This window comes from Ursus arctos, unplaced genomic scaffold, assembly GCF_023065955.2.
Source record: "Ursus arctos isolate Adak ecotype North America unplaced genomic scaffold, UrsArc2.0 scaffold_17, whole genome shotgun sequence".
Lineage (NCBI taxonomy): Eukaryota > Metazoa > Chordata > Mammalia > Carnivora > Ursidae > Ursus > Ursus arctos.
The window spans coordinates 55,885,707-55,909,462 of record NW_026622841.1 but is presented as its reverse complement, the minus strand read 5'-3'; the positions used below and the strand labels follow the sequence as shown (position 1 = coordinate 55,909,462).

Sequence of the window (23,756 nt, the reverse complement as noted above, 5' to 3'; positions counted from 1 at the left end):
AACAAGGCATAATTCTTTAACATTATATTTAGAAATTAGGAAATGTTTATTACTTTAAAGAGAAAAAATTCATCTTTGCTAAACCATCAATAATGCCTTTAAAAAGAAGAGCAAAAAGTACAGTATTTAAAATATCACAGCTGGGGTGCCTGGGTGGCTCTGACGGTTAAATGAGACTGACTCTTGGTTTTGGCTCAGGTCATGATCTCAAGGTCTTGAGATCAAGCCCTACACTGGGCTCTGTGCTCAGCATGGAGTCTGCCTGAGATCCTCTCCCTTTCCATCCCTCCCCCAGCTCACACATGTGTGCTCGTTCTCTCCTTAAAAAAAAAAAAAAAAAATCATACCCAGAAAATAAGTCACTTTCTGATAAATGCAGTGGAAAAGGAAATGTACCCTATATATACTATCAGGCCTTATAAATTAAGTCTTTGGTATTCTGCTTATCTTTGCTCACTTCTGTATTCATCCATCCATCCACATACCTACACATGCACCCATGGGGAATTTATTATGATGTGTTTATTAAGTCTTAAACGTGACAAGAAGTTCCACGGGTCACTAACACAAATCAATACAAAAAAGCCTGTATGCATGGTACTCACAGTGCAGTGCAGGAAACATACAAGTATATCAGTAAAAAAAAAATGTTTTAAGTGCTATCATATAGGCATATACAAATTGCCAAGGGAGCAGAAAAGACTGGTTCAATGGTAAGCAAAAACCAGCTTAGGAAAAATAACATTTATAGGTTGTGTTTTTCTTCAAAATTAGAACTTTGAGAATCATGAAAAATACCTTAGGAAAAAAAGTAAAAGAAAAATAGCATTTTCAGTTTCCAAAATATTTGGGTATATTTGAAAAACAGTAATATAATATAATCTTTTACCTTTGACATTTTTCTCTTTTTTTTAAGATTTTATTTATTTATTTGACAGAGAGAAAAACAGCTAGCAAGAGACGGAACACAAGCAGGGGGAGTGGGAGAGGAAGAAGCAGGCTCCCAGCGGAGGAGCCTGATGTGGGGCTTGATCCCAGAACTCTGGGATCACGCCCTGAGCCGAAGGCAGACGCTTAACGACTGAGCCACCCAGGCAACCCAACCTCTGACATTTCTATACCATTTTAGATTTCAAGGTGTGCTTATAAGCACAGCCTTTTTTCCTTCAAATATCCCCTTTAGATAGGTATTATTTATTACATAATTTAAAAATGAGGAAATGGAGATTCAGAGGAGAAAAGTAACTTGTTCAAAATCACATAGTTGGTAAACTGGCCAGGCCACAACTGAATTCATATCTACTTTCACTTCAAATTCCATTTTTTTCTCAGCTAGAGTAAAATTGGCTTTTTAGACATGTAGCTTGACACTGAAATTTTTATTGCATGTCAAAAAAGAAAATAAGGCAGAGGATGATTGCTGCTAAAGAGAGAAAAAAAAGAGGATTTTTCAGCAGAAAGGAATGAGATGATATCAACATCCAAACTAGGACATTACAAAGCATGTACTATCTTTCTCACTAGAGAGTGGAGACTATTAAATAACAATTCTCCCAGGTTACTGAATCATCATCTCATTTTTTGTCTTAAAAAGACAGAGATTAAGGAGCGCCTGGGTGGTGCAGTTGGTTAAGCTTGGTTTCGGCTCAGGTAGTGATCCCAGGGTCCTGATATCGAGCCCCAAGAGTCAGGCTATGCCTTCAGTGCTGAATCTGCTTGAGATTCTCTCTCTCTTCCCATTCGTGCTCTCTCTCTCACATAAACAAATGAATCTTAAAAAAAAAAAAGACATTGAGATTTGTCCCTTTTAGTCCCTTAATCTGGAGTCATATTAATTTGATAAACATGGGAGTGTCTTAGGGGCGCCTGGGTGGCACAGCGGTTAAGCGTCTGCCTTCGGCTCAGGGCGTGATCCCGGCGTTATGGGATCGAGCCCCACATCAGGCTCCTCCGATGTGAGCCTGCTTCTTCCTCTCCCACTCCCCCTGCTTGTGTTCCCTCTCTTGCTGGCTGTCTCTATCTCTGTTGAATAAATAAATAAAATCTTAAAAAAAAAACAAACAAACATGGGAGTGTCTTGGAAGAGTGGGACTTATGTCAATGCTCCTCCATGCTCATTGAAAGGCTGAGGGCACTGAAATGTAATAGGCCACACAGTCTTAAGACACACCGGAAGCTTATTTGCTTATTGTGATGACTGAAAGAATTAATACATATAAAACATTTAGAACACTTCTTGTCCCACAGTGAAAACACAAATACTGCCATGAGAAGTTAATGTAATGTAGTTCACAAAATAATAACACAAAATAAATGATCACAGAGGGAAAGTTACTCATATTTAGTTTCATACCCCAGTCATTTTATCATGTGAATACTGAGGACTTTTCTTACTGTAAAATCTAATTTTCATTTTTGTTACCCAGTTGGTTTTTCACATTATTTGACTTTGGGAAATATTCACTGAAGGCTATTGAGTCAAAGAAGACAAACAAATGCAACTACCTGAAAATGCAAAGTTACACGAACCTCAGCTGAATAATTTCTGTGACACTTCGTTACCAAGTCTTCCTTAGTATGAAAAATTTCAGTAGTTCCAAATGTTTTTCAGATCAATAAGCAATTATATCTTCATTTTTAATGAAACGGTGCCACTTACATGCAGACTGTTAAATATTCCTCAAAGAAAATGTTATTTATGGCACAGTTTCAAGCATAAAAAATTGCTGACTTCATGGAATTCAGAGTACAAGATATTAAACATGATGGTAGTGAAGACTAAGTGTTCGTCCAGCTTAAAAAGAAATGCTGCGTATAATGCCAGACTTGCTAAAAGATACGCAAATCCTCTCCTCCTCTTTTATCATTATCGCTGGTCTATTCAATAGGAAAACAATGTGTTTTTTTTTTTAAATGATTTTTTATTATATTATGTTGTCACCATACAGTACATCCCCGGTGTCTGATATAAAGTTCAATGACTCATTAGTTGCGTATAACACCCAGTGCACCATGCAATACGTGCCCTCCTTACTACCCATCACCAGCCTATCCCATTCCCCCACCCCCCTCCCCTCTGAGGCTCTCAGTTTGTTTCTCATAGTCCATAGTCTCTCATGGGAAAACAATGTTTTAAAGGGAATTTCCTGACCTTATACTGGATGAGGTTCACATGGGATTAGGTCACCATGAAAATAAAGTTCTACTTGAGCGTCAGGAGTTTGGGTTCACATAGGCCAGTGTTTGCCTCTTGCCTAGAGAAACCTGAGAGTGAATGGCTGATGGGATTTGCTGCTGATAAGCAAGGAAGGAGGGCAGTCTCGGAAAACAGATCTGCATGCTCACTAGCGGTGGGAAACGGTTTGTATTTCTCTGGGCCCCACCTGTACTGCGGATTGGAGTGAAGGGGCAGCTGCATATGGATCAACAGGGCCAGGTAACAGTGCCAGGCAGAAGCTTCCATCTGAAGTTTATCGTGGATATTGTGCACTGCTCAGATATCCGCTTCTAGACCAAGATACTTATACCTCCAGATGCTGGGAGTATTGCTCACTAACAACTGCTAGCTAAGTTCCTCACCAGGAACTGCCATGGCCAAAGGGAGCAGCAGCACTTAAGGGGTGTGCCTCCTTGCCATCAGCAGCTTGCATCCCCCCCACGTGAGGGCACAAAGACCTAGCCCTTACCTCAAATCAGAGCATCTCAGAAGTGCATCCTAATATCAAGGACTCCCTGTGAGATTGGCTGAAGCTTTGGTGCAGCTGCATTGCAGTTCAGTTTCTCCCTTTGTTCTATCCTGCTCCTGTCACATCCTTACAGGTGTTGTTCCCGAGATCACACCCCTCTTTCCTCCCATCCTCTGCAATCATCTGCAAATTTCTGTCTCAGAGTCCCAGGGCACCCAACCTATGCTACAGGTGAGAGTGGTCCTAGGTGCAGATTCTAAAAACTCTAAAACAGGATTTCTGAACTGGGTTACATGCTGGCTGCCATGAGATGGACTACTGATAGTCCTGGCATATGGTGGTCATGTAACTGTTCAAACTTCCAGGCCTCTGAGAGGGAAGTACTAATTGTAATGACTGCTTCTCTTCTCTCCTCAAAACCAGGAGAATGTACCTACTCCATCCCTGAAGAAGAGATTTTACTCAAAATAAGAGTAAGTTTCTGGGTTTACATAGCACAGTGGAGAACAGTTTAATAGTATTTTACTGTAAGTCAGGAGGATTGAATACAAGTGTCTCTAAGACAAAATGGGTTTATAGTCTCTCCTCACTACTGCTGAACAAAAACTCCTCCTATGGTTGGCTTCTAAAATGCTAGAAAACATTCTTATGTCATCCAGACAGGAAAGTAGAATATTGCTTTCTGGAGAAACTATCTGCCTCAAGAGAAGGACCTACAAGTACTGACATTTAGGAGACTTCTGACAAAACAGCCATCTTGTCCACCAGACATACTACAGAGAAGCCCACCAGCCAACAAGCTCTGTATATTACACATCTTGTCAATCTGGCTTTTTAAGCTTCATTCAAATATGAATGAACAGAAGTTAACAGAAGATCTCTAATGTGAGAAATACACCCAGTCAGAGCAATAATGTGAAGGATTTGGGGGAAATCTGTGACCATGTAGGAAGTGGAGCAAACCATTTAATTAATATCCTCAGAGAGTTAAGATGGGCACCCAGGAACTGGAAATTTCATGGAGAGACTGAGAATCCCACATGGGATTAATGGTAAAGCTATATTCCAGGACAGCATCTATGCTACAGATATAGAGAGCAACTAGTCCCAACCAGATCAGGATACAAGATATCTCATATACAGGGATTTGAGAAATCCCACAGGTATTTCTCAAAAACAGTAAGCTGATCAATGTGCTTTACCTTATTTAGAGGCATTTTAGAGTTATGTCAGAGAGAGTAAAGAAGAACAAAAATAGATGCACGGAAAACTAACAAAAAAAGAACAAAGCAATGTGTTAACTCAAGTAATAAAAAGTCCAAAAAAGAAAATACAATTATAGATAGTACAGTATGGACTAGTATAGACTAGACAGTATAGATTCTGTGAGTCTCTGGGCAGCAATAAAATCCTTTGCAGGAGGTCAATAAATAATAACTAATAATTAAAAAGCAAAGAGCTTCATCTTAGAAATATAGAGGTAACTACTAGAAGAAACACCCACAATAGTTGCTTTTGGTGAAAGATACTGGAAAATGGGGAAGAATGGGAGGGAGCCTACGGTTGTCTTTACAAGCTGAATACTACTTTTCAACTTTCTAAACTATGTCCAAATATTCTTTGACAAAAGTAAAAACTATGTAAAGAGGAAACCTATTTATTTGAAACACGAAAATCTGCTTTAGAATCATTGCTAATAGTGCCCCAGGTTCATGTGTTCTCGCTGCAAGCGGATTACTGTAATGCAATTAAGGATTAAACACACTTAAAACATGAGTTTCATTACAACAAAAATGGGTTTAGCTTTTTTATTTTAAGATGCGCTTAGCTTTGATATCAACATGTCAAAGACTGAAAATGCAATGGATTTAAAACCTACCATGGTTCATAAAATTACATCAAAACAAATTAAACATGATGTTCAAAGAAGCCATTAATTTGTAAGCATAAATAATCATGTTTGATTATGTTTTATTACTATACACATAAGTCATCTGAATATATTAAATAAATAATGTCTGCTAAAATTCAGGAATGAAGGTTGTATAGCAAGAGATCATTAAATATTAATAAGTCTAAAAAATATAAATAGGCAGGGGGACTCAGTATAATTTTTATTTTAATTAAAATCTTCTTTAACCACTATTATCTAATTATCTAACAGAAGGCCTTGCAATAAAAATTCTGCCAACCTGCTAACTGTCAAGTTATACAGATTTTATGAAAAGATAATGCTAAATCTGACTATGCTAGGAATTAGCAATTAGAAGGCAGAAAAAAGGGAAAATAAAACATAGATGAGCTGACCAGGCATCGGGTGAAATAAGAAATGAGATGGTATGACTAAAAAGTGAACTAAATGACTCTCGGATGAATTAATATTTTGCAAATGTATATTGATTTTTCTATCATACTTACATCTCTGTGCCCACTGCTAGCAGAATCATGGAGTGGAGTGTCATCATCTAATCCTTGTGTGTTAACATCTGCTCCAGCTGCTATAAGTATCTTAGCAACATCGTAATATCCAACGTTGCAAGCTTCATGCAATGGTGTCCAGCCTAAAGTTAGAATATTAATTTAACAAATGGTTAATCTGTACTAATTCAGAATATGTGCTTTTTATATACAAAGCCGTGTGAGATATACTGATTCTAATTACAGAAGGAAAAAGGAACGATGAACAAGCTACTGGAAATACATACCTAAGAACACCACCAATTCTACAGAAGGTTCATTTATGTTAATATTATTTCCACTGGGGCTAAATTATTTTACCAAATATTAAACATTTAAGCTTATCCAATCAATATAAACTTGCTGTAACTTATAATAATCATCTGAACTTGGAAAAAGAACAGAAGGAGATAAAAATATTAATAAGCTTGTTAGGGGATTTCGACAAACAAAAACCCCTACATTTAAGGGTTTTCATCTTTTCCAGACTTAATACCTATTTTAACTAAAATAAATTTACCTTTGCAATAACTTTGGTGATTAAAAAAAGTTACATGCTCATGAAAGAAAAATTAGAAAACAAAAAATACAAAGCAGAAAAGAAGCATCACCTGTAATTCCACCACCCAGATATAATAATTTGAAGACTCTAGTTTAAATCCTAACTTCTCTCCCTCTTAGATTTATAATAATTTTTTTTTTTAAGGTAGGCTCCATGCTCAGTGTGGGCCCAACATAGGGCTTGAACTCATGATCCTGAGGACCAAGACCTGAGCTGAGATCGGGAGCTGGACACTTAACTGACTGAGCCACCTAGGCACCCCTAGATTTATAATTTTAAAATGAAACTGGGAAAGTTGTTTAACCCTCTTCTACTTACTGCAGTGGAAATAATTTCCTATGTCATTACAATTTTCTACAACACAGTATAACACTGATTGATATACCGTAATTTATTTAAGGAAGATCCTATTACTGGGCATTTAGATTATTTCTAATTTTTTTTCAAGATTTTATTTATTTATTTGAGAGACAGAGAGCGCATAAGCAGGGGGAACGGTGGGGTGAGGGGGAAGGGAGAAGCAGGCTCCCCATGGAGCAGGGAGCCTGATACGGCAATCAATGACCTGATCCATAGGCAGACACTTAACCAACTGAGCCACCCAGGTGCCCCAGGTTATGTCTAATTTTTAAAATATTAAAAACCATGCTGCAACAAATATCCTTACAACTAAATCTTTATGCACAGCCATTACTAGATATTTAAGGTAAGTCTTTAGAAGTGGAATTGTTAGATCAAAGTACTTTTTGGTTTCTATAATACCAAATTTTCTTCCAGAATGGATGCTATGCATTTTAAGTTTCATTCTTTAAAGTAGACCCTGTTCATTGTCTCTTTTCCACTCACAACAAATAGAGAAATAAATTTCAGGTGTATTCTAACAGAGTTCCATGTAAAAGCAAAACAAAAACAAAGTTTGGAAATGAGAAAATGGGTATGATTTTATAATACAGGAACAAAGAAGGCCTCCTTAAAAAAACATCATAGAACCCACAAACAAAAAGATTAACTGGTATTACATAAAAAATTAAAACTTTAGTATAATAAACATTGAAGTGAAAATTCAAACAAAGCCACAATGAAAACCTTTACATATCTGATAGAGAATTAAAACCTACACAAAGGGCTTTTACACATAATAATACTGCCATAAGACAAATGGGCAAAAGACTCCATCTGGCAAGTCACAATATACACATAAATTTTAGTATTCACTAGAAAAAATATTCACTGTCACTATTAATTAAGAAAATCCAAATAAGGTCTTTTTTTCATTTGTCAGATTGTTAATAATTAAATTGATAATATCCAGTTTTAGTGAAGATGTGAGGAAAAGGGCTCTTTAACCTACTCTTGATGGTAGTGTAAACTGATAAAAGTTTCTTTTGGAGGGCCACTTGACTGTATTTACAAAAATTTTAAATATGCATCCCCTTAAAAGTTTCCATTCTAAAATTCTGAAATCCTTCTGTAACTATACACTTTTTTTTTTCTCAAGGATTTTATTTATTCATTTGAAGAGAGACAGCAGGAGTAGAGGGAGAGGCAGAAGGAGAAGCAAATAGACTCCCTGCTGAGCCAGGAGCCCAATGACGTGGGACTCGATCCCAGGACATGGAGATCATGACCTGAGTTGAAGGCAGACGCTTAACCATCTGAGCCATCCAGGTGCCCCTATACACTTCTTTCTATACAAATGTTCACTAAGTATTGTCCATGGAATGTATACTGTGGAATAGTATTCAGCTGCTAAAATGAATAAAACAGAACTACCTATACATTGTGACAGAAATATCTGTAAGGGATTAAGTAAAAAAGGCAGGTTGTAGAACTACAGACTGATAATATAGATGGGATGATTTAATTTTTCTAAAAAGCCGATATACGAATAAATGTTCATTTTATATATATTATAAAAATGCACAGAAAGGATAACTTCCAAACTGTTAGCAACGGTTCTGTGGCAAAAAAAGAAACTGTATTGTAGTATGTGCAACTAAAGGGAATCTCTATATTGTTCCCTGCATGCTTTTACTGTTTAATTCTTTATAGTAAGAATGTACTGGTATGGTATTTGAGTTATTAAAATGAAACACCACCATGCTCTCTTAAAGTCCTCATGCTCAAGTGAATAATGTTCTTGAAAGACTTATGAATGAATTAACACTTTGAAAACATTACATAACTCTAATTCATCTAGAATAGAACCTAAATGGGATAAAGAACTTTACAGTAATATGTCAACTGAAATAGAAGTCTAATATTTAAAAATTTGAGTAGTTCTTGACTTGGAATTGCAGCAGTGAATCAAGGTTTTATATACACAGTCTGAAAGAATTTTGTAATAAAGTACACTTTTAGAACACTTTTGTTTCAGCAAGAGGAATATAGGACTACAGATTATATTGTAACAAGAATCTGTCTAGATGATAAATTTTAGTTCCTGAGCATTAGTCTTTAATTACTAATCTTACCTGCAAAATCTTTCACATTCACATTTGCCCCTAAACTTATTAATTCTTTGACTTGTTTCACATCTCCTCGAATAGCTGCCATGTGTAAAGGAGTTTCACCACGTTCATTTCTTTTATTAACTTTATCTTTTTGTCGAGATGAGGAACTGGGAGTTTTCTTCTGGGCTGGTGTTGTTTGTGATGGATGATTTGGTGTGGAATCTGTAAGAAAAAAGGAAATTAACAAAAGTTCTAAGGCTAAATATTTTGTATGTTCATTGAAAGGTTTGTAATGTGCAATTTCCTGGAATGGGGGAATATCTTCTCACCCTAACACTCCAAAACTTGGTTTAGATGATATATTAATAATTTAACCAAATACATGGAGTAGGTCTTCCTTTAGGGTTATCAAATACTGCATAAGCAAATTCAGAAAAAATGCTTTATTCTGTCAATTCATAAAATTGGCTGAAAGTGATAACAAAGCATCAAGTATGTGCCCTAAAAGTGTTTGCTCAATGAATAATTTGATAAACTACAAAAAAGCCAACATATTTTTCATGGCATGTTATTCTATTAGTCCAACACCTAGACGAAATGACATCGAAGGCTAGAGTTCACACTTCTAACTCAGACAAAGTATTAGAGTTCTATGCTGATATTAAGTGCAAATTGAGGTCATGGATGATTTTAGCATAAAAATGAAGCTTAAGATGTATAAGAAATAAGGATAGTCTGGGAAGGCCTTTAAAAAGGGGGCTGATAAAAGAGAAAAAAATTTGCTTTGCTTTGATTCTCATCCTTTGATTTTCTGTTCCAGTTTCCATACCAAAAACAAAAAAATTGAACAAGATGATGCCCAAAGTTTTCCCGCTTGTCCCAATTTCAGAACTACTGGGGGCGGGGGGAACCAACCACAAAATAGGTTTCTTAATCTGTTAGGGATTCCAGACATATGTATAGTGTTAATAATTAATTCTGAAAATTTATAGCTATTTAAAGGAAGCAACTGTTCTACGAGAAAAAAAGTCTATGGAAAGTAAATTTCCAGCACCATATAATTTTCTTGCAAACTGACATGATTAGAGTACTAAAGTACTATCATTCCTTCCTCAATAAGAAAAAAGTTTAAAATTTACATTTTGGATTTTAAAGTACATTCCATCAGTAACAGTTTTCTATCTGTACTTCTATAAGGTACAACTCCATAGGAGCTAGGACAACTGTCTACCTTATTCATTACTGTTTCTCAATTGTTTAGAAGACTTCTTGGGACATGGTGGTACTCATGCATGAATAAATGAATTTTACTATCATCTTTTTTTTTTTTTAAAGATCTTATTTATTTATTTATTTGAGAGAGAGCACGAGAAGGGGGAGGGGCAGAGGGAGAACCAGGCTCCCTGCTGAGTGTGGAGACTGACACGGGGCTTGATCCCAGGACCTGAGATCATGACCTGAGCTGAAGTCACACAATTAACCGACTGAGCCACCCAGGCGCCCCATGAATATTACTATGATCTTTATAGTCAAATTATTTATTAAGAAAATTAGCTGTTCAACTTCTTAAAAATGAAACATTTTATTTCATACAACTTGCAAGGAATTAATTCATGTAAAATTTTATTAGCCATTTCAATATTCTCATATATAAAATAATAGTATTATTCTCATACATAAAACAATAGTATTATCCATGATGGCAATCAGGGTAAACATAACATAAACATGCAAAATTAACTGTGTAATGGATAAAATAATGAACCCTAAACTGCAAGTATGTTTATATTTTAGCAAACAGCTCTGTATTTCAAAAAGCTTTCCACTCTAGTTCTACATATAATAAAATTGGCTAAAAATCCTTAAATGAAAAGAATCAATTGCATTATAGTGTGATCTTATCTGTATTTTAAACACAAACAACACAGGGGGCCTGCTGGCTCAATCAGTGGATCATGTGAGTCTTGATCTTGGGGTTGTGAGCTCAAGCCCCATGTTGGGGGTAGAGTTTATACCCAGTGCACCATGCAATATGTGCCCTCCTTAATACCCATCACCGGCCTATCCCAGTCCCCCACCTCCCCTCCCCTCTGAAGCCCTCAGTTTGTTTCCCAGAGTCCACAGTCTATAAGAAAATGAGTTTTTAAAAGTAAAAGTCTTCTCCGGGTGCCTGGGTGGCTCAGTTGGTTAAGAGTCTGACTCTGGATTTCAGCTCAGGTCATGATCTCAGGGTCATGAATCAAGCCTATCGCTGGGCATGGAACCTGCTTAAGATTCTCTCTTTTTCTCTCTGCCCGCTCCCCACCCCCAACCCCGGCTCACACATGCTTACCCTCTCAGAAGAATTAAGAAGCTAAAAAAATAAAAGTCTTCTATTAAATCTGACACAAGGTCAACATTTTATAGAAACATTTAAAGTTTTAACAATGTATCTTTCATTTGGTTACAGTCTTTCAGAAATTGGGGGTGGAAAGGTAGGAGAATAACGCCAAATAACACGCTCTTACTTAAAAAAGCAGGAAGCCCTAAAATGTGTTTATTAGTAAAAGATATCAGACATACCATGATTTGATGGAAATATAATATAAGAGAAACTCAAAGAATTTTACCATGTTGTCACAGTTTTTTTTAAAAAAAGAGCCAATATAAGAAAACTTCAGTAGAGAAACTATCCTTTTCAACGCATTTCAACAGGGTCTATTACATTACCCAAAATCTTATATAAAGATGCCTTGAATTCAGAGTCAAAAGGATTTTTTTTCCCTTTAGATAAACTGATTTACTTTATCAGTAAATAAGAACTGTAAAACTTAAAATTTTTTTGTATTGTTGCCAGAATGCCTTCAATACTCAATAGTAATTACCATCTCAGCCCAGCTACCTGGATTTTATCTACATTTTTATAGCTCCTTTTAATTAATTAGCAGGTTGGGTGGTTTGTTCCGTTGTTGTTTTGGTTCTGCTGAAACCCGTCCATTATTTTTGGAGGGCACAGTATAGGAATAACTCCCCCCCAAACATGTAGTACACCACCTTAATTGGAAGGTGCAATAAAATACGAGATAAATTTACATAGTATGCTGCAGACATTTTTCCTTTTAAAATAATTTCGATCTCAAACAAAAAAACATGGATTACACTATTGCTTCTGAAAGTACTCATGTGATAAGATTACCAGTTTATCAGCAGCATGCTAGCAAACTTAAGCAGCTTTACAGAGACGGTGGGAAAAGATTCTTTAGTAAGGTGAAAGCACACAGTGCTACGATGAATTTCTCAAGGTGACTGACCATTTCTAAATTACCCATTTTAGTTGACAAATATTTACTGAATGTCCACTAAATGCAAAGATCCCTGCTCTTGTATAGATCTGGCGGAAGATACACAAGATAGACAATTACCATGCAAATAAATGTAAAATTACAAACATGTTATAAGAAATTTTTATTAAATCCAAGAAAAAAATTAAAATTAAGAGTTTAAAGTAGTTAACTGTTAAGATAAGGGTAGAGAGTCTGAGTAAAACTAAGAATACACATGTACTCAAAGATGGTGTCACCTGGACTGTTGTCTCTTGCTGTCATCTGCATAAGAAGTGCCATCTGCTTCCTCTCAGAGAGTGGATAACCAAAAAGAATGCTAACTGGTGTGGACTTCTTATTTCCAGCTTCCTTTTTTGTTTTCTTCTTTTCTGGACCTTCTTTCTCTGGAATTATTAATATGTAAGAATTTGAAACAAATGTAAGCACTGAAAAGCAAAACATAAGAAAACTTTAAAAAAAACCCAGATGCTATACACCTATATGAGAAATGTGTAATATACAGACTAGCAAAATGTTCACAAAAGAGCACTAGACTTTCAATGTATAAGCAATTTTCTTCCTGAATGCTTTGAAAAAAATATATTATTAATGCTACTGTTTTCTGAAAATTAAGAACATTTGGAAATTCATTCCTAGTAAAATTTGTATTTTAATGATTTGTTCTTTTAAATTTTAACTTCTTCAATAATATTTCAAACATTCCTTAGTCTTTTATCTTTAAAACTTTTCATTCATTATAATTTTATTCTTAATTATTACTAAGCCCTTATAGCAATGTTCCTTCAAATTATTTCCCTAATTCCACTGATGATTTGTACAATCTTCTAACAAGGTAGTTTTTAAGACAAGTCTTAACACATAAAGTAATTATTGTAAAAAAGCAAAGGATCACTTTATTCCAGACACTGGATAGCTGAACATGGAATGTTATTAATCAAAGCTAAAACTGAGCAAATTAAAGATTCCGTGTGTGTGTAGGTAGGGGTCTTTAACAGAGATTCTGCAAAGATCCAAAATGTTTAAGGATTTTTTTCAAAGAGATTTGATACATCAAAAAGCCAGCTCCTAGGTTGAGCTATTTGGGAAATCTTTTGGCAATACAGCCAGCATTCCCCATCAAGTTCCAGGAATTTCATATGGAACTGAATTCTGTAAATCAAAGAGATACGGGTATCTATCTTGTAGGACTTCTCTGGGAGATAATTCAGGTGAGAGCTAATGCAGAGGGTATGCTTGTTAACTGTCTAGGCATCTATTTCTTGGGAAATCCTATACAAATATCTGAGATTTACTGATCTGGGCTTGAGGGTCCCTGCAAAGACAGGCTACAAAGATAAATAAATAAATTTTAAAAATAAGTGTAAAACATAGCAAAAATGGAAGAAGGGAAGGCTTGGTAGTCAATACTGTGGTTTTTTAAGGCAGATGTGGCCAGCGAATAGACTACTCTAGGAGATAATAAGCATTTATTAATCTAGCAAGTTTCAAGAAACCAGTAATAGTTTGATATTATTTAAATATTATTATTTAAGGCGTAAGAACTTAAAGTAGTAATTCTTGCAGTGCACCACTTAATTAGGATATGATGGCTGGCATCCTAATGGCCTAGAAAAATTAAGAGATCAGAATATTTAAATTTTGCTGCCCACAAATCACACTCAAAACTTCCAAAGCTTCAAAATGTCCACTGTATTGATATTTTACATAACAAATACAAAAAACTTCAAGATTTACTTAAGTCAGCCTTTACAAGTTCAATATTTTATTTTCATATTTCTCATTTCATTATCATTAATGGCCTGATTTAGTATAAATCCAGTTTCAGCACAGTGTTTCACCTTACTAAATTTGTTAATTAAAAGTCCTTAACAGGTTTTTCAGAGAAGCCCATTTTTTTCCTGAAACATTTACTTTCTTCTAATAATGTTCTGTATGCTTTGGTTTTCTCATATTTAATAAGGAACTGAATTGTTTTAATGATTTTCCATCTAGATAACAAATCCTTAAGTATAATGAATGTACTTAACTCAAATTAAAATATTTAAATATAAAAATTTTATAAAAAGTAGAATTTTTTAAAAAAGAAGTAAAATCTAATAATCAGAGGAAACAAAATGAAGAAAATATACATAGAATCTACCCTTAAAATATTTTCTAAAATTTTGGGGAAAATTTTGTATTTGCAAAATAATGGATTTTCTGCTTTTCTAATGGCATTTCCATGCAATGTTTTAAAAAGAATATGCTCTAAAGTGATACATACTCAGTTGACAGGAAGAAGTGAGATACTTATAAATTCATTTTAGCATTCTAGCTGCCAAATGATCAAAGACACAATGATTATATTTTGGAAAAGAATATAATTGTACATATTCCAAATATTCAAGCAAAAAATTCAAATTAGATACTAGCATCTAATCTGAACTCTTTTTTTCTTTAAACTGAGTTACCTTAGTCATTTGGCTGAGTTCATGCTTTACATGAGATAGGAAAAGAAGGTAGAAAACAGATGCTGGTAGCTATGTTAAAGGTAACTATATACCATTCTTTGGAATTTTGTTAGATTAGTATGTTCCAAAGTATGCTTTTTCAAGTTTAAAGCATTCAACGAAACTTGGACTATCTGGGATCTATTTTGTGAAGAACTTGTTTCCTGACCTGTCATAAATAAAAAATGATCATATAAATTTGAAAAAGTCTCATGTTTCTCAAGTATAACTAAAATACTTTGTCCAAATAATGGGTCAGAATTTTAAAATTTAAACGTAGGAGTACGGACACATGTGCTCATTTAGTACAGTCTCCTATAGACTTGAAATTCCACTGAGCCACTCAAGAGATTTTTAAAGAAAAATCCAAGTGCTTTACTTAAGACTAAACAAAAACAGAGAAATGGATTTTCAGCAATCCAACATTCTTTATTTTCAAGGTTCAGAGGAACTTTAGAAATATAGAGATGTCTCAGTCTTGTAACTGTGAAAATTAATGCTTTCTTCTCAGGACTTGTTGGAATAAACAGAAAGGTCAACACTGTCACATCTCAATTAAGTGTAAAGTATATTAAGGAGAAGAGACAAAATTTTTTTCTTGGGGAACCGGTTCATAATCCAATCAGTGTCTCAGAAACTAAAGAATATGATACTTTCCCACAAAGCAGTCATTGTGGAAGGAACAGAGCAATGGAGCTATAACTCAATTGGAATGTGTATATTTCAATTCTGAGAAAAAATGCTGCCATTGCTCTCCAGTTCTAAAGCATCTACACATATCTCTAAAAGTTAGGTGCTTGTATTTTTTTATTTCCAACCCTGATACTCAGATCATAGATGGTTTCATCCCCTATAGCTCTTTCGGGTACACCCGGGCTGTGGGGAGTACTGGTTTAGAAAAGTACACCTAATTCCACAGTAAGTGTAGGCCTTTTAAATTTAATGCTGATTGTAAACATGTCCTTCACCGCCAAATTTTGATAACCAAATACTACAAACTTATCAGCTCAATAAATAGCTTTCAGGATAATTTTAATAATAATAATTTGGCTCTATACCACCCTCGCCCAAACCCTACAAATTTATAAAGTAATAAAAAATATACCCAAAACAGAAGGTTTCTTTGAAGTTTTTATATCTAAATGTCATGCTGAAAGCTGAACACTTGGCTACCCGGGGACTAAATAATATTTTACATTACAACAAGATAAAAATGTAAACCTTTTTTTTTTAAAAAGGATAATCAAAACACTTAACTAATTAGTTTTCAAATACTAGATAGAACTGATATAAATTCTTCTGTATTCTATCTGGAGCAATTAGAAGCATAATATGTGGAGCCATAGCCAAACAGAGCTGTTTCAACAGTTAATGGTAATGGCATTTCTCCAGGAAAGCTGGTGTTTTAATCCACTGTTAAATTCAACAAGGGCAGCAAAGTCAACAGACTAAAGATATTTCAACCAAAAATTTAAAAAAAAATTTAAAAAAATACTGTATGATTCAAGTGGAAGAGTACACGGTCTATGAAGACCAGTACACTTGGTATATCTTGTGAAGAGTATAGAGCAAAAGAGATCAAGGACCTGGGTATCTTCCCACAGGGGCTGCTGCACTGCCATGGGGCTGACTTTTATATTGTTTTCTATGTGAATGGTGGCCCCCACGTTGTGTTATACAACTACTAAGTGGCGGTACACAGTAGTCCTGCTTATAATGTTCATACACAGCATGTGTTGGTTACGATGCACTAGATACCTCAAACAAAAACTGGAAAATTCAGTGTCACTCGGTGTAAGTTCACTTATTTAACCAAAGATCTCTATATACTGGTTTGAAAGAAAGTTATTTATAGTACAATAATTACTTGTAAATCTGAAAGAAACCACTGGCTGAACAGATGCCCCTGATAATCTAATTACCTGAGTATGTCCTGTAAGAAGATATAAGTCTCTCCCCCCAATTTTCACTTGTATGTCCTGGATCTGAATCTACAGAATGAGAAGAGACAGGAGAAAAGAAAAAAAGCACACGAAGGGAAATGCAGAATTCAACAAACCAACATTTTTCAAAAGATCACTAGTCAATGATCTATTATTGTTTTTCCAAAAGATTATTTTTAAAGTAAAGCCAAAAGCACATTTAAAACACAGGTTTGGCTGAAGATTTCAGTCTGGCTAAGATTTCGGTTTCTTCAACTGGAACATTAAAGTTGAGAAAGTCAACCATGCAGTTTGCAATAACAGATATTACTGATGCTGCTTATTAATAGATATCTCCTTTGAGGCTATGTATTTTTTCAATCTCTGAGTATAATAAAAGAGGCAGTACTCTATTACTGTTTTTCTGTTTAGAATTTGTCTTTAGAAAACCTGAATAAAGGACTTGAATAACCCTTTTTGTTCTACGAATGCCAAACTACTCAGAAGACAATGAACACTTTGGACAGCAGTATCATTTTAGACCACAGACCTTTCTATAAATTATATACATTTTGAGTGGTATGAGTTACTGCAATAGCCACTATGTAAGACCTCTTAGAAAGAAAGCAGCCTAAAATCAGAACAAAGTTTATCACCTAAGAATATGGAATTCTGCCTAACAATTTATGACAAATAAAAATATTTCCAATTGACTTTTGGCAGTATGGCAAAGCAGATATATTTACTTGTAAACAATATGCTGTTTTAACACAATATTATTTTGATCTTCATATACTCAACTTATTGACATACACTTTTCTTTCTGGGATCATTATTATAGATATTATTCATGAGTTCAGTTAGGTATAAAGAAACAAGTGTTGAAAAAAAAAAGAAATCAATTTAGGAGAACAAATAAAACATAGTACTTGAAACTTTTAAAGATAAGCCTGAAAGTTTAGTGATGAGAAGGCTCACTCAACTGAAAGGGAAATAACTGATAAAATAATAACATTTAGGCCAATTCTAAACCAAGTGGGTAAATGGATTCAATGACAAGGCTTTCAATGAACACTTATATTTCAAAACTGAACACATTAAGTTAGCAACCAGAAAAATTCCATGATGAATATCTGACATTTCATTTAAAGACAAACAAAAATGGCCCCCAAATACTGCAAAGGAAAGAAAAAGCAGTAACCAATAAGTTGTGCCAACAAATCGAATGGATTACTGAAAGAAGATCATCTTATTGTGACATATTACAGCATAACTATTAAACTGAACTTTAAATTACATTCATTAATATAAGGAAGTGGTATAACAGTTTATTCAAATCTTCGTTTGGTAGTAAATTAATCCACCCTGACTCCATATACCCTTTGGCTTTTACTCAAGTATGTTTATATTTGATGCATTTGAATGACTATTCTATTAAGATTTAATTCAGGAGCTGAATTAAAAGCTTCCATATCTGGTCCCTTGACTCGCCCACTTTTCCCTCTGTGCTATACTGAGGCCAGTGCTCCCTATAAGGTTTTTGTAAAACACTGAGTGCTAAGCAGAGCAATTCTCTCTCCCTGATATGTTCTCTGCAGAAGGCAAGACAAATAATATTTGTATTTTAAAAGCCATCTTTTTAATATTGTGTTTTAGGCTGCAAGAGAATAAGTGAAAAAAAATCAAGAATGATTAAAAAGGTTTGCACTGCATGTTTGAAAATTTTTAAAGTAAAAGTTTTAAAGATGGGGGAGGAACAAGAGAAAATCTGTAATAAATAATCTCCATGAAAATCATCAAAAGGTGATCTTCCTTATTAAGCAAAGCACTGGTTTTATCTGCTACTTCAACGTAGTTACCAGAAAAATATTCGTTTTCTTTTTTAAAAAGTTCCTCTCTCCACAATTGTTTGAGTCCTATTAAACAGGGTAAATCCTTCAATGGCATCAGGAAACTAGAACTGCTAAGGCTGGATGGCAGAGAAGATTTAGTTTAACACATGTGAACATGCTCACAACTGCCACCATGGACTCTGGGAACAGATCACACTGTGCCTCTTTGGATTTTCTCATGCTGCATTATCTATACATGCCAAAAGAAAAAAAATTAGTAAATAAATAATGCTTATGAAGAGAAAACAAGTATTTTAAAAAGTGAAGGACACTGTATCTTTCTACTTATTTAAATAACATACAAACTAAAATGATGAAGTACCACTGGTTTACCTCTATAGAACATTAGATCTATCAAACCTAAAGAAAAACATGTGCCCCAATGTTATTTGAGGTTCAAGAACATTCATACACCGCTGGTGGCTTTGTACCTCTATATAATTATTTTGGAGAAACATCATAGACATATTGAACCCCTAATCATGTAACCCCATCCTGGGAATGAATAAGAAAGAATTCAGGGTATAATAAAAATACAATCGGCAAAGATGCTTGTGATGGCATTATTCATAAAAAAAATAATCACAAATTTAGTCTGAAGGCCAACAAGAGACTCTTGTGTACCCTCAAGAGAGTTGTTTGGTACTTTCCTATCAAGGGATTGTGGCTTTCCCTTGAATGCCATTAGACTAGAAAAGAAAAGTATGATTTTTTTTGATTGACAATGCAGGAATAAAGATAACTTAGGTAAGAAACAATAATAGCTATTATAGATAAAAGCAATTTTCAGTTATTAATTACCGTACTAAAAACTACATACAGCGTCAGTATTGTAAGATGCCTACTCGATATTCATCCTCTCCTTGTTAGTAGAAATACTCCAATTTTGATTAGGGTGACAATAAGCCCAGCTAAACGTAGTTAACTTTCCAGACTCCCCTGCAACTAGGATAGCATAACCAATGACATGCAGGCAGAATAGTTCCTAGGGATGTTGTTTCATCAATAAAAAAGCAAAGTCTCACTGGAAGAAAGATACTTTTGTCGTTGGTCCTTCCTCTCCTACTTTCTGTCCAGGAGAAGGCAGAAGATATTGTGTGACTATAAAGCAACATATTAAGAACAAAGCTCATGTATGGGTTAAGGGTGAGAGAGCAGAATGATGAAAACCCAGTACCTGATGGCATTACTGAACTACTTATACCAACTCCGGACTGCTTATGCCTGGTCTTATTACATTAGATTAAAAAAATCCCAATCTATTTAAGCCAGTGTTAGTTTTCTGTTTTAATTAACATACCACAAACTAATTTTACACCTTATGTCACTTAAAGATCACAATTCTCTGAAGTTGGTATTACATGCACTTTTACAGATGAGAAAATCAGAGTTATAAAGGGCTCAAATTTTTTGGCCAGAGCTAATAGGGAGCTGAGCAGGGACTCAACAATGATCTGTCAGACTCCAAAGCCTCTGATAATAAATACTATGCTCTGATTTACCTCTATTTTAACTATAATTAGCTTATTCTGCCAGGATTCTAGACAAGGAAAGATTGGTAAAAGCTAAAAGTAAGTGATAAAACAAGCTGTAGTTATAAGGAATAATTTGTCTTCCAGATAAACAGTTGCTTCCACAGGTTCAATGAGTCACTCTATATATTGGCCCCTTAACATTTCATGGGAAAAAATTTATGGGAATTCTCTGATAGGATAGGACAACATGGGATAGATACTGAAATGATATATGCATATATATTAGAGATTTGCTGAAATAAATAGTATTATGATACAGCTGTAAGGATCCACTGGCATGACCTCAAATTATGCTGTAATTTCCCCCAAATTTTTGTCTAGTCAAGCAATTACTTTTTTACAGTGTTATCTTTTTTTTTTTTTTTAAGTTCTATTTATTTATTTGAGGGGGAGGGTCAGAGGGAGAGGGAAAGAATCGCAAGCAGACTCCATGCTGAGTACAGAGCCCAATGTAGGGGCTCTATCTCATGACGCTGAGATCATGACCTGAGCTGAAATCAAGAGCTGGAGGCTTAACCAAATGAGCCACCCAGGTGCCCCTACAATGTTATCTTTTAAAAAATTAATAAATATTAAATAATTAAGAATTAAGAAGTTTAAGACATACTAGGGTATCTCAAAATAAAGACTAAGAATGACTCATCCAGTTGATGGCATTATTGCTAATTTTGGTGACCACTGAACCTCCCTTGAATAGTATGAGTATCTTTTTAGAAAAAATGTGTTTTACAGAAATAATTATGTTCGTTATTTTAAAAATTCAAGCCATACAAAAAACAGAGAAAGTAAAAAATGATCCCACATCCTGGAAATAAAATGTTAACATCTAGTGAGCATCATTCCAAACATCTCTCTAATATATATAAAAAGAAAAGACCTGGCAGGGGTGGTGGGGGAGGGGATGACTAATTTACATACAAATAGAAAAATATAATATATGTGTACTATTTAAAAATAAAAAGCTGAAAGATTTTATTTTAATCCAATGTAACAGAAAGTAGGGCACCCAGCTGGCTACTCTTGATCTCAGGGTCATGAATTCAAGCCCCACCTTGGGCACAGAGTTTACTTAACAAAAAAAAAAGAAAGAAATAAAGAAATTAAAGGAATTGCTTCTTCTCTAAAAGAGGTACCATATACTAAAATATAAACATACATAAATGTAAATGTATATATGAAAGAATTTTAAATAAAGATTAAAATTTTTAAGTAATTATTTTTAAAAACTATGTATTTCAGTTGTAGACAACATCAGTTATTTCCTTGCTATGAGAGATAAGCTGAGTAGCATTGTTAACGTTTTCTCCTTATTCCCAACTCCCCACTCTTTTATTTAACCTAAATCAGGGTTTACAACATTTACATTTTTGTTCTGGGCTCATAATACACGCACTAGGTTTAGGCTTAGTTCTACAATGAAACAGTCTCTTATATTTAAACAATCTTATCTTTCAATATGTGTGTTAATATATGCCCTGTGTACACATACATACAAATATAAATATACAAAATATGACTTTTAATGCCATCAAACAGTACATATTATTTCATAACCTATTTTTAAATGCTGTATGCTATGAACATCTTTCCATTTCATGTATTCTTCTACAATGTTATTCTTAAGAGTAAAAATTGTATTTCTTCATTGGATTTACCATAATTGAACAAATTCTCTATTACTTGACACTATTTTCCTGGGTTTATTTTTGCTATTACAAAGGAAGTAGAGATAAACACATACAAAGATAATTTTCATTGTCATCAATTACTTATATACATTAAATCCCAAAAGAAAGATTAAATCAAATGTTAACAAACTATAGTTTTGGATAAATGTGTTCATATTTACTGCCAACAAAATATCCCTATTATTTAGACCAACTAAAGTAAGTTCCTATTTCTGGCCAGTGACCACCTGGTACGATTTAGGCCAACAATTTGTCAATTGTTATATATTGTATTTCTTTGATTACTGTTGATATATTTTTAAAATATATTTTTTGGGGCGCCTGGGTGGCACAGCGGTTGAGCGTCTGCCTTCGGCTCGGGGCGTGATCCCGGCGTTATGGGATCGAGCCCCACATCAGGCTCCTCCGCTATGAGCCTGCTTCTTCCTCTCCCACTCCCCCTGCTTGTGTTCCCTCTCTCGCTGGCTGTCTCTATCTCTGTCGAAAAAATAAATAAAATCTTTAAAAAAAAAAAACAAAAAAAATATATATATATATATTTCTTTGCCAAGAGCAATTCTATTTTAAACTACTTGCTTGTATCTTTTCTCCATTTTCTCATTTTTTTCTCTTCATATTTCAGAGACCTTTAAATACTAAATATATTAAGAAACAAGGATTGTCACATATGTTGTAAATATTTCCCCCTTTATATCTTTGTAATTTCAACTACTCATTTTAAATATAGCATACTTTAGGGGTGCCTGGGTGGCACAGCGGTTAAGCGTCTGCCTTCGGCTCAGGGTGTGATCCTGGCGTTATGGGATCGAGCCCCACATCGGGCTCCTCCGCTATGAGCCTGCTTCTTCCTCTCCCATTCCCCCTGCTTGTGTTCCCTCTCTCGCTGGCTGTCTCTATCTCTGTCAAATAAATAAAATCTTAAAAAAATAAAATATAGTATACTTTAAGAAAGATCAACGTAAGATGTGGGGCTTGGTGCTATAATTATCTTTCATATGGAAAATACCACTTGACGGTACTTTGGATTCTACATTATTTTTTTAAATTATGAAAATAAGACAGATGGATTGTAAATAAGACATTCTGCTTTGGGCCTGAGGAAATTCTTATTAATGCTCTGGGGTGTGTGTATTGTGTGTATGCGTGTGCTTGTGTGCACACATGCATGCATATACAACGAAAACTAAAGCCTAGATCTACTTTTTACTAAAATTTATAAATTTAGCCTACCAAAAATATTTAAATCCATTAAAATCTTGTTTAGCATATAACCTTTCCAAAAGATATGTAAGAGTTTGTTACAAAACAATCTTAATGAGAGAGGCCTGCAACATTCTGCTACATTTAAGTAGTGGAAAAATTGTAGCAGGGAAAAAGTATATAATCTAGTTAATAAAATATGAATTAGATTATGTTTATTCAGTGTTTAAACTCTGTGTCTTCCTAAGTAACCTTTTCTCCTTTATCTTACAATAAATAAAAGACAAATAATCTAGCTGATCTGATAACAAGGTTCTCATGGGAAGATTATTTTGAAATCTTATCTGCTTCTAAAAATATATTAACATTCTTTGAATTTATCTAAATCCCTTCTTCAACTACTAGTAGAAATATCACTGTCACTGGAAAACAAAACCTGGTTAATGCAAGTACTTTAAAAATGACAAGCAAAAGGACTTCCACAGAGAAAAATATAAGAAAAATTAAATCTTATCTAAAGGCACATAAGCACCTTCTCAGCTAAGTGAT

The 23,756-nt window shown here is 34.5% G+C and overlaps 1 protein-coding gene across 16 annotated transcripts in view; it reads right to left on the bottom strand.

Moving 5' to 3' along the window:
- The window catches only part of ANKRD12 (ankyrin repeat domain 12), a 123,843-nt gene that overhangs the window by 53,680 nt on the left and 46,407 nt on the right, over positions 1-23,756 (bottom strand). For 9 of the 16 annotated variants that reach the window (XM_048218629.2, XM_044382843.3, XM_044382842.3 and 6 more), the window contains exons 4-7: positions 16,893-16,961; positions 12,718-12,864; positions 9,180-9,380; positions 6,105-6,247 (exon numbers count right to left, since the gene is read on the bottom strand). In XM_048218629.2, coding sequence (XP_048074586.1) covers positions 6,105-6,247; positions 9,180-9,380; positions 12,718-12,864; positions 16,893-16,961 — 560 coding nt within the window. The remainder of the gene's footprint in view (positions 1-6,104; positions 6,248-9,179; positions 9,381-12,717; positions 12,865-16,892; positions 16,962-23,756) is intronic. The other 7 variants (XM_048218627.2, XM_048218631.2, XM_044382844.3 and 4 more) reach the window with 1 other exon arrangement.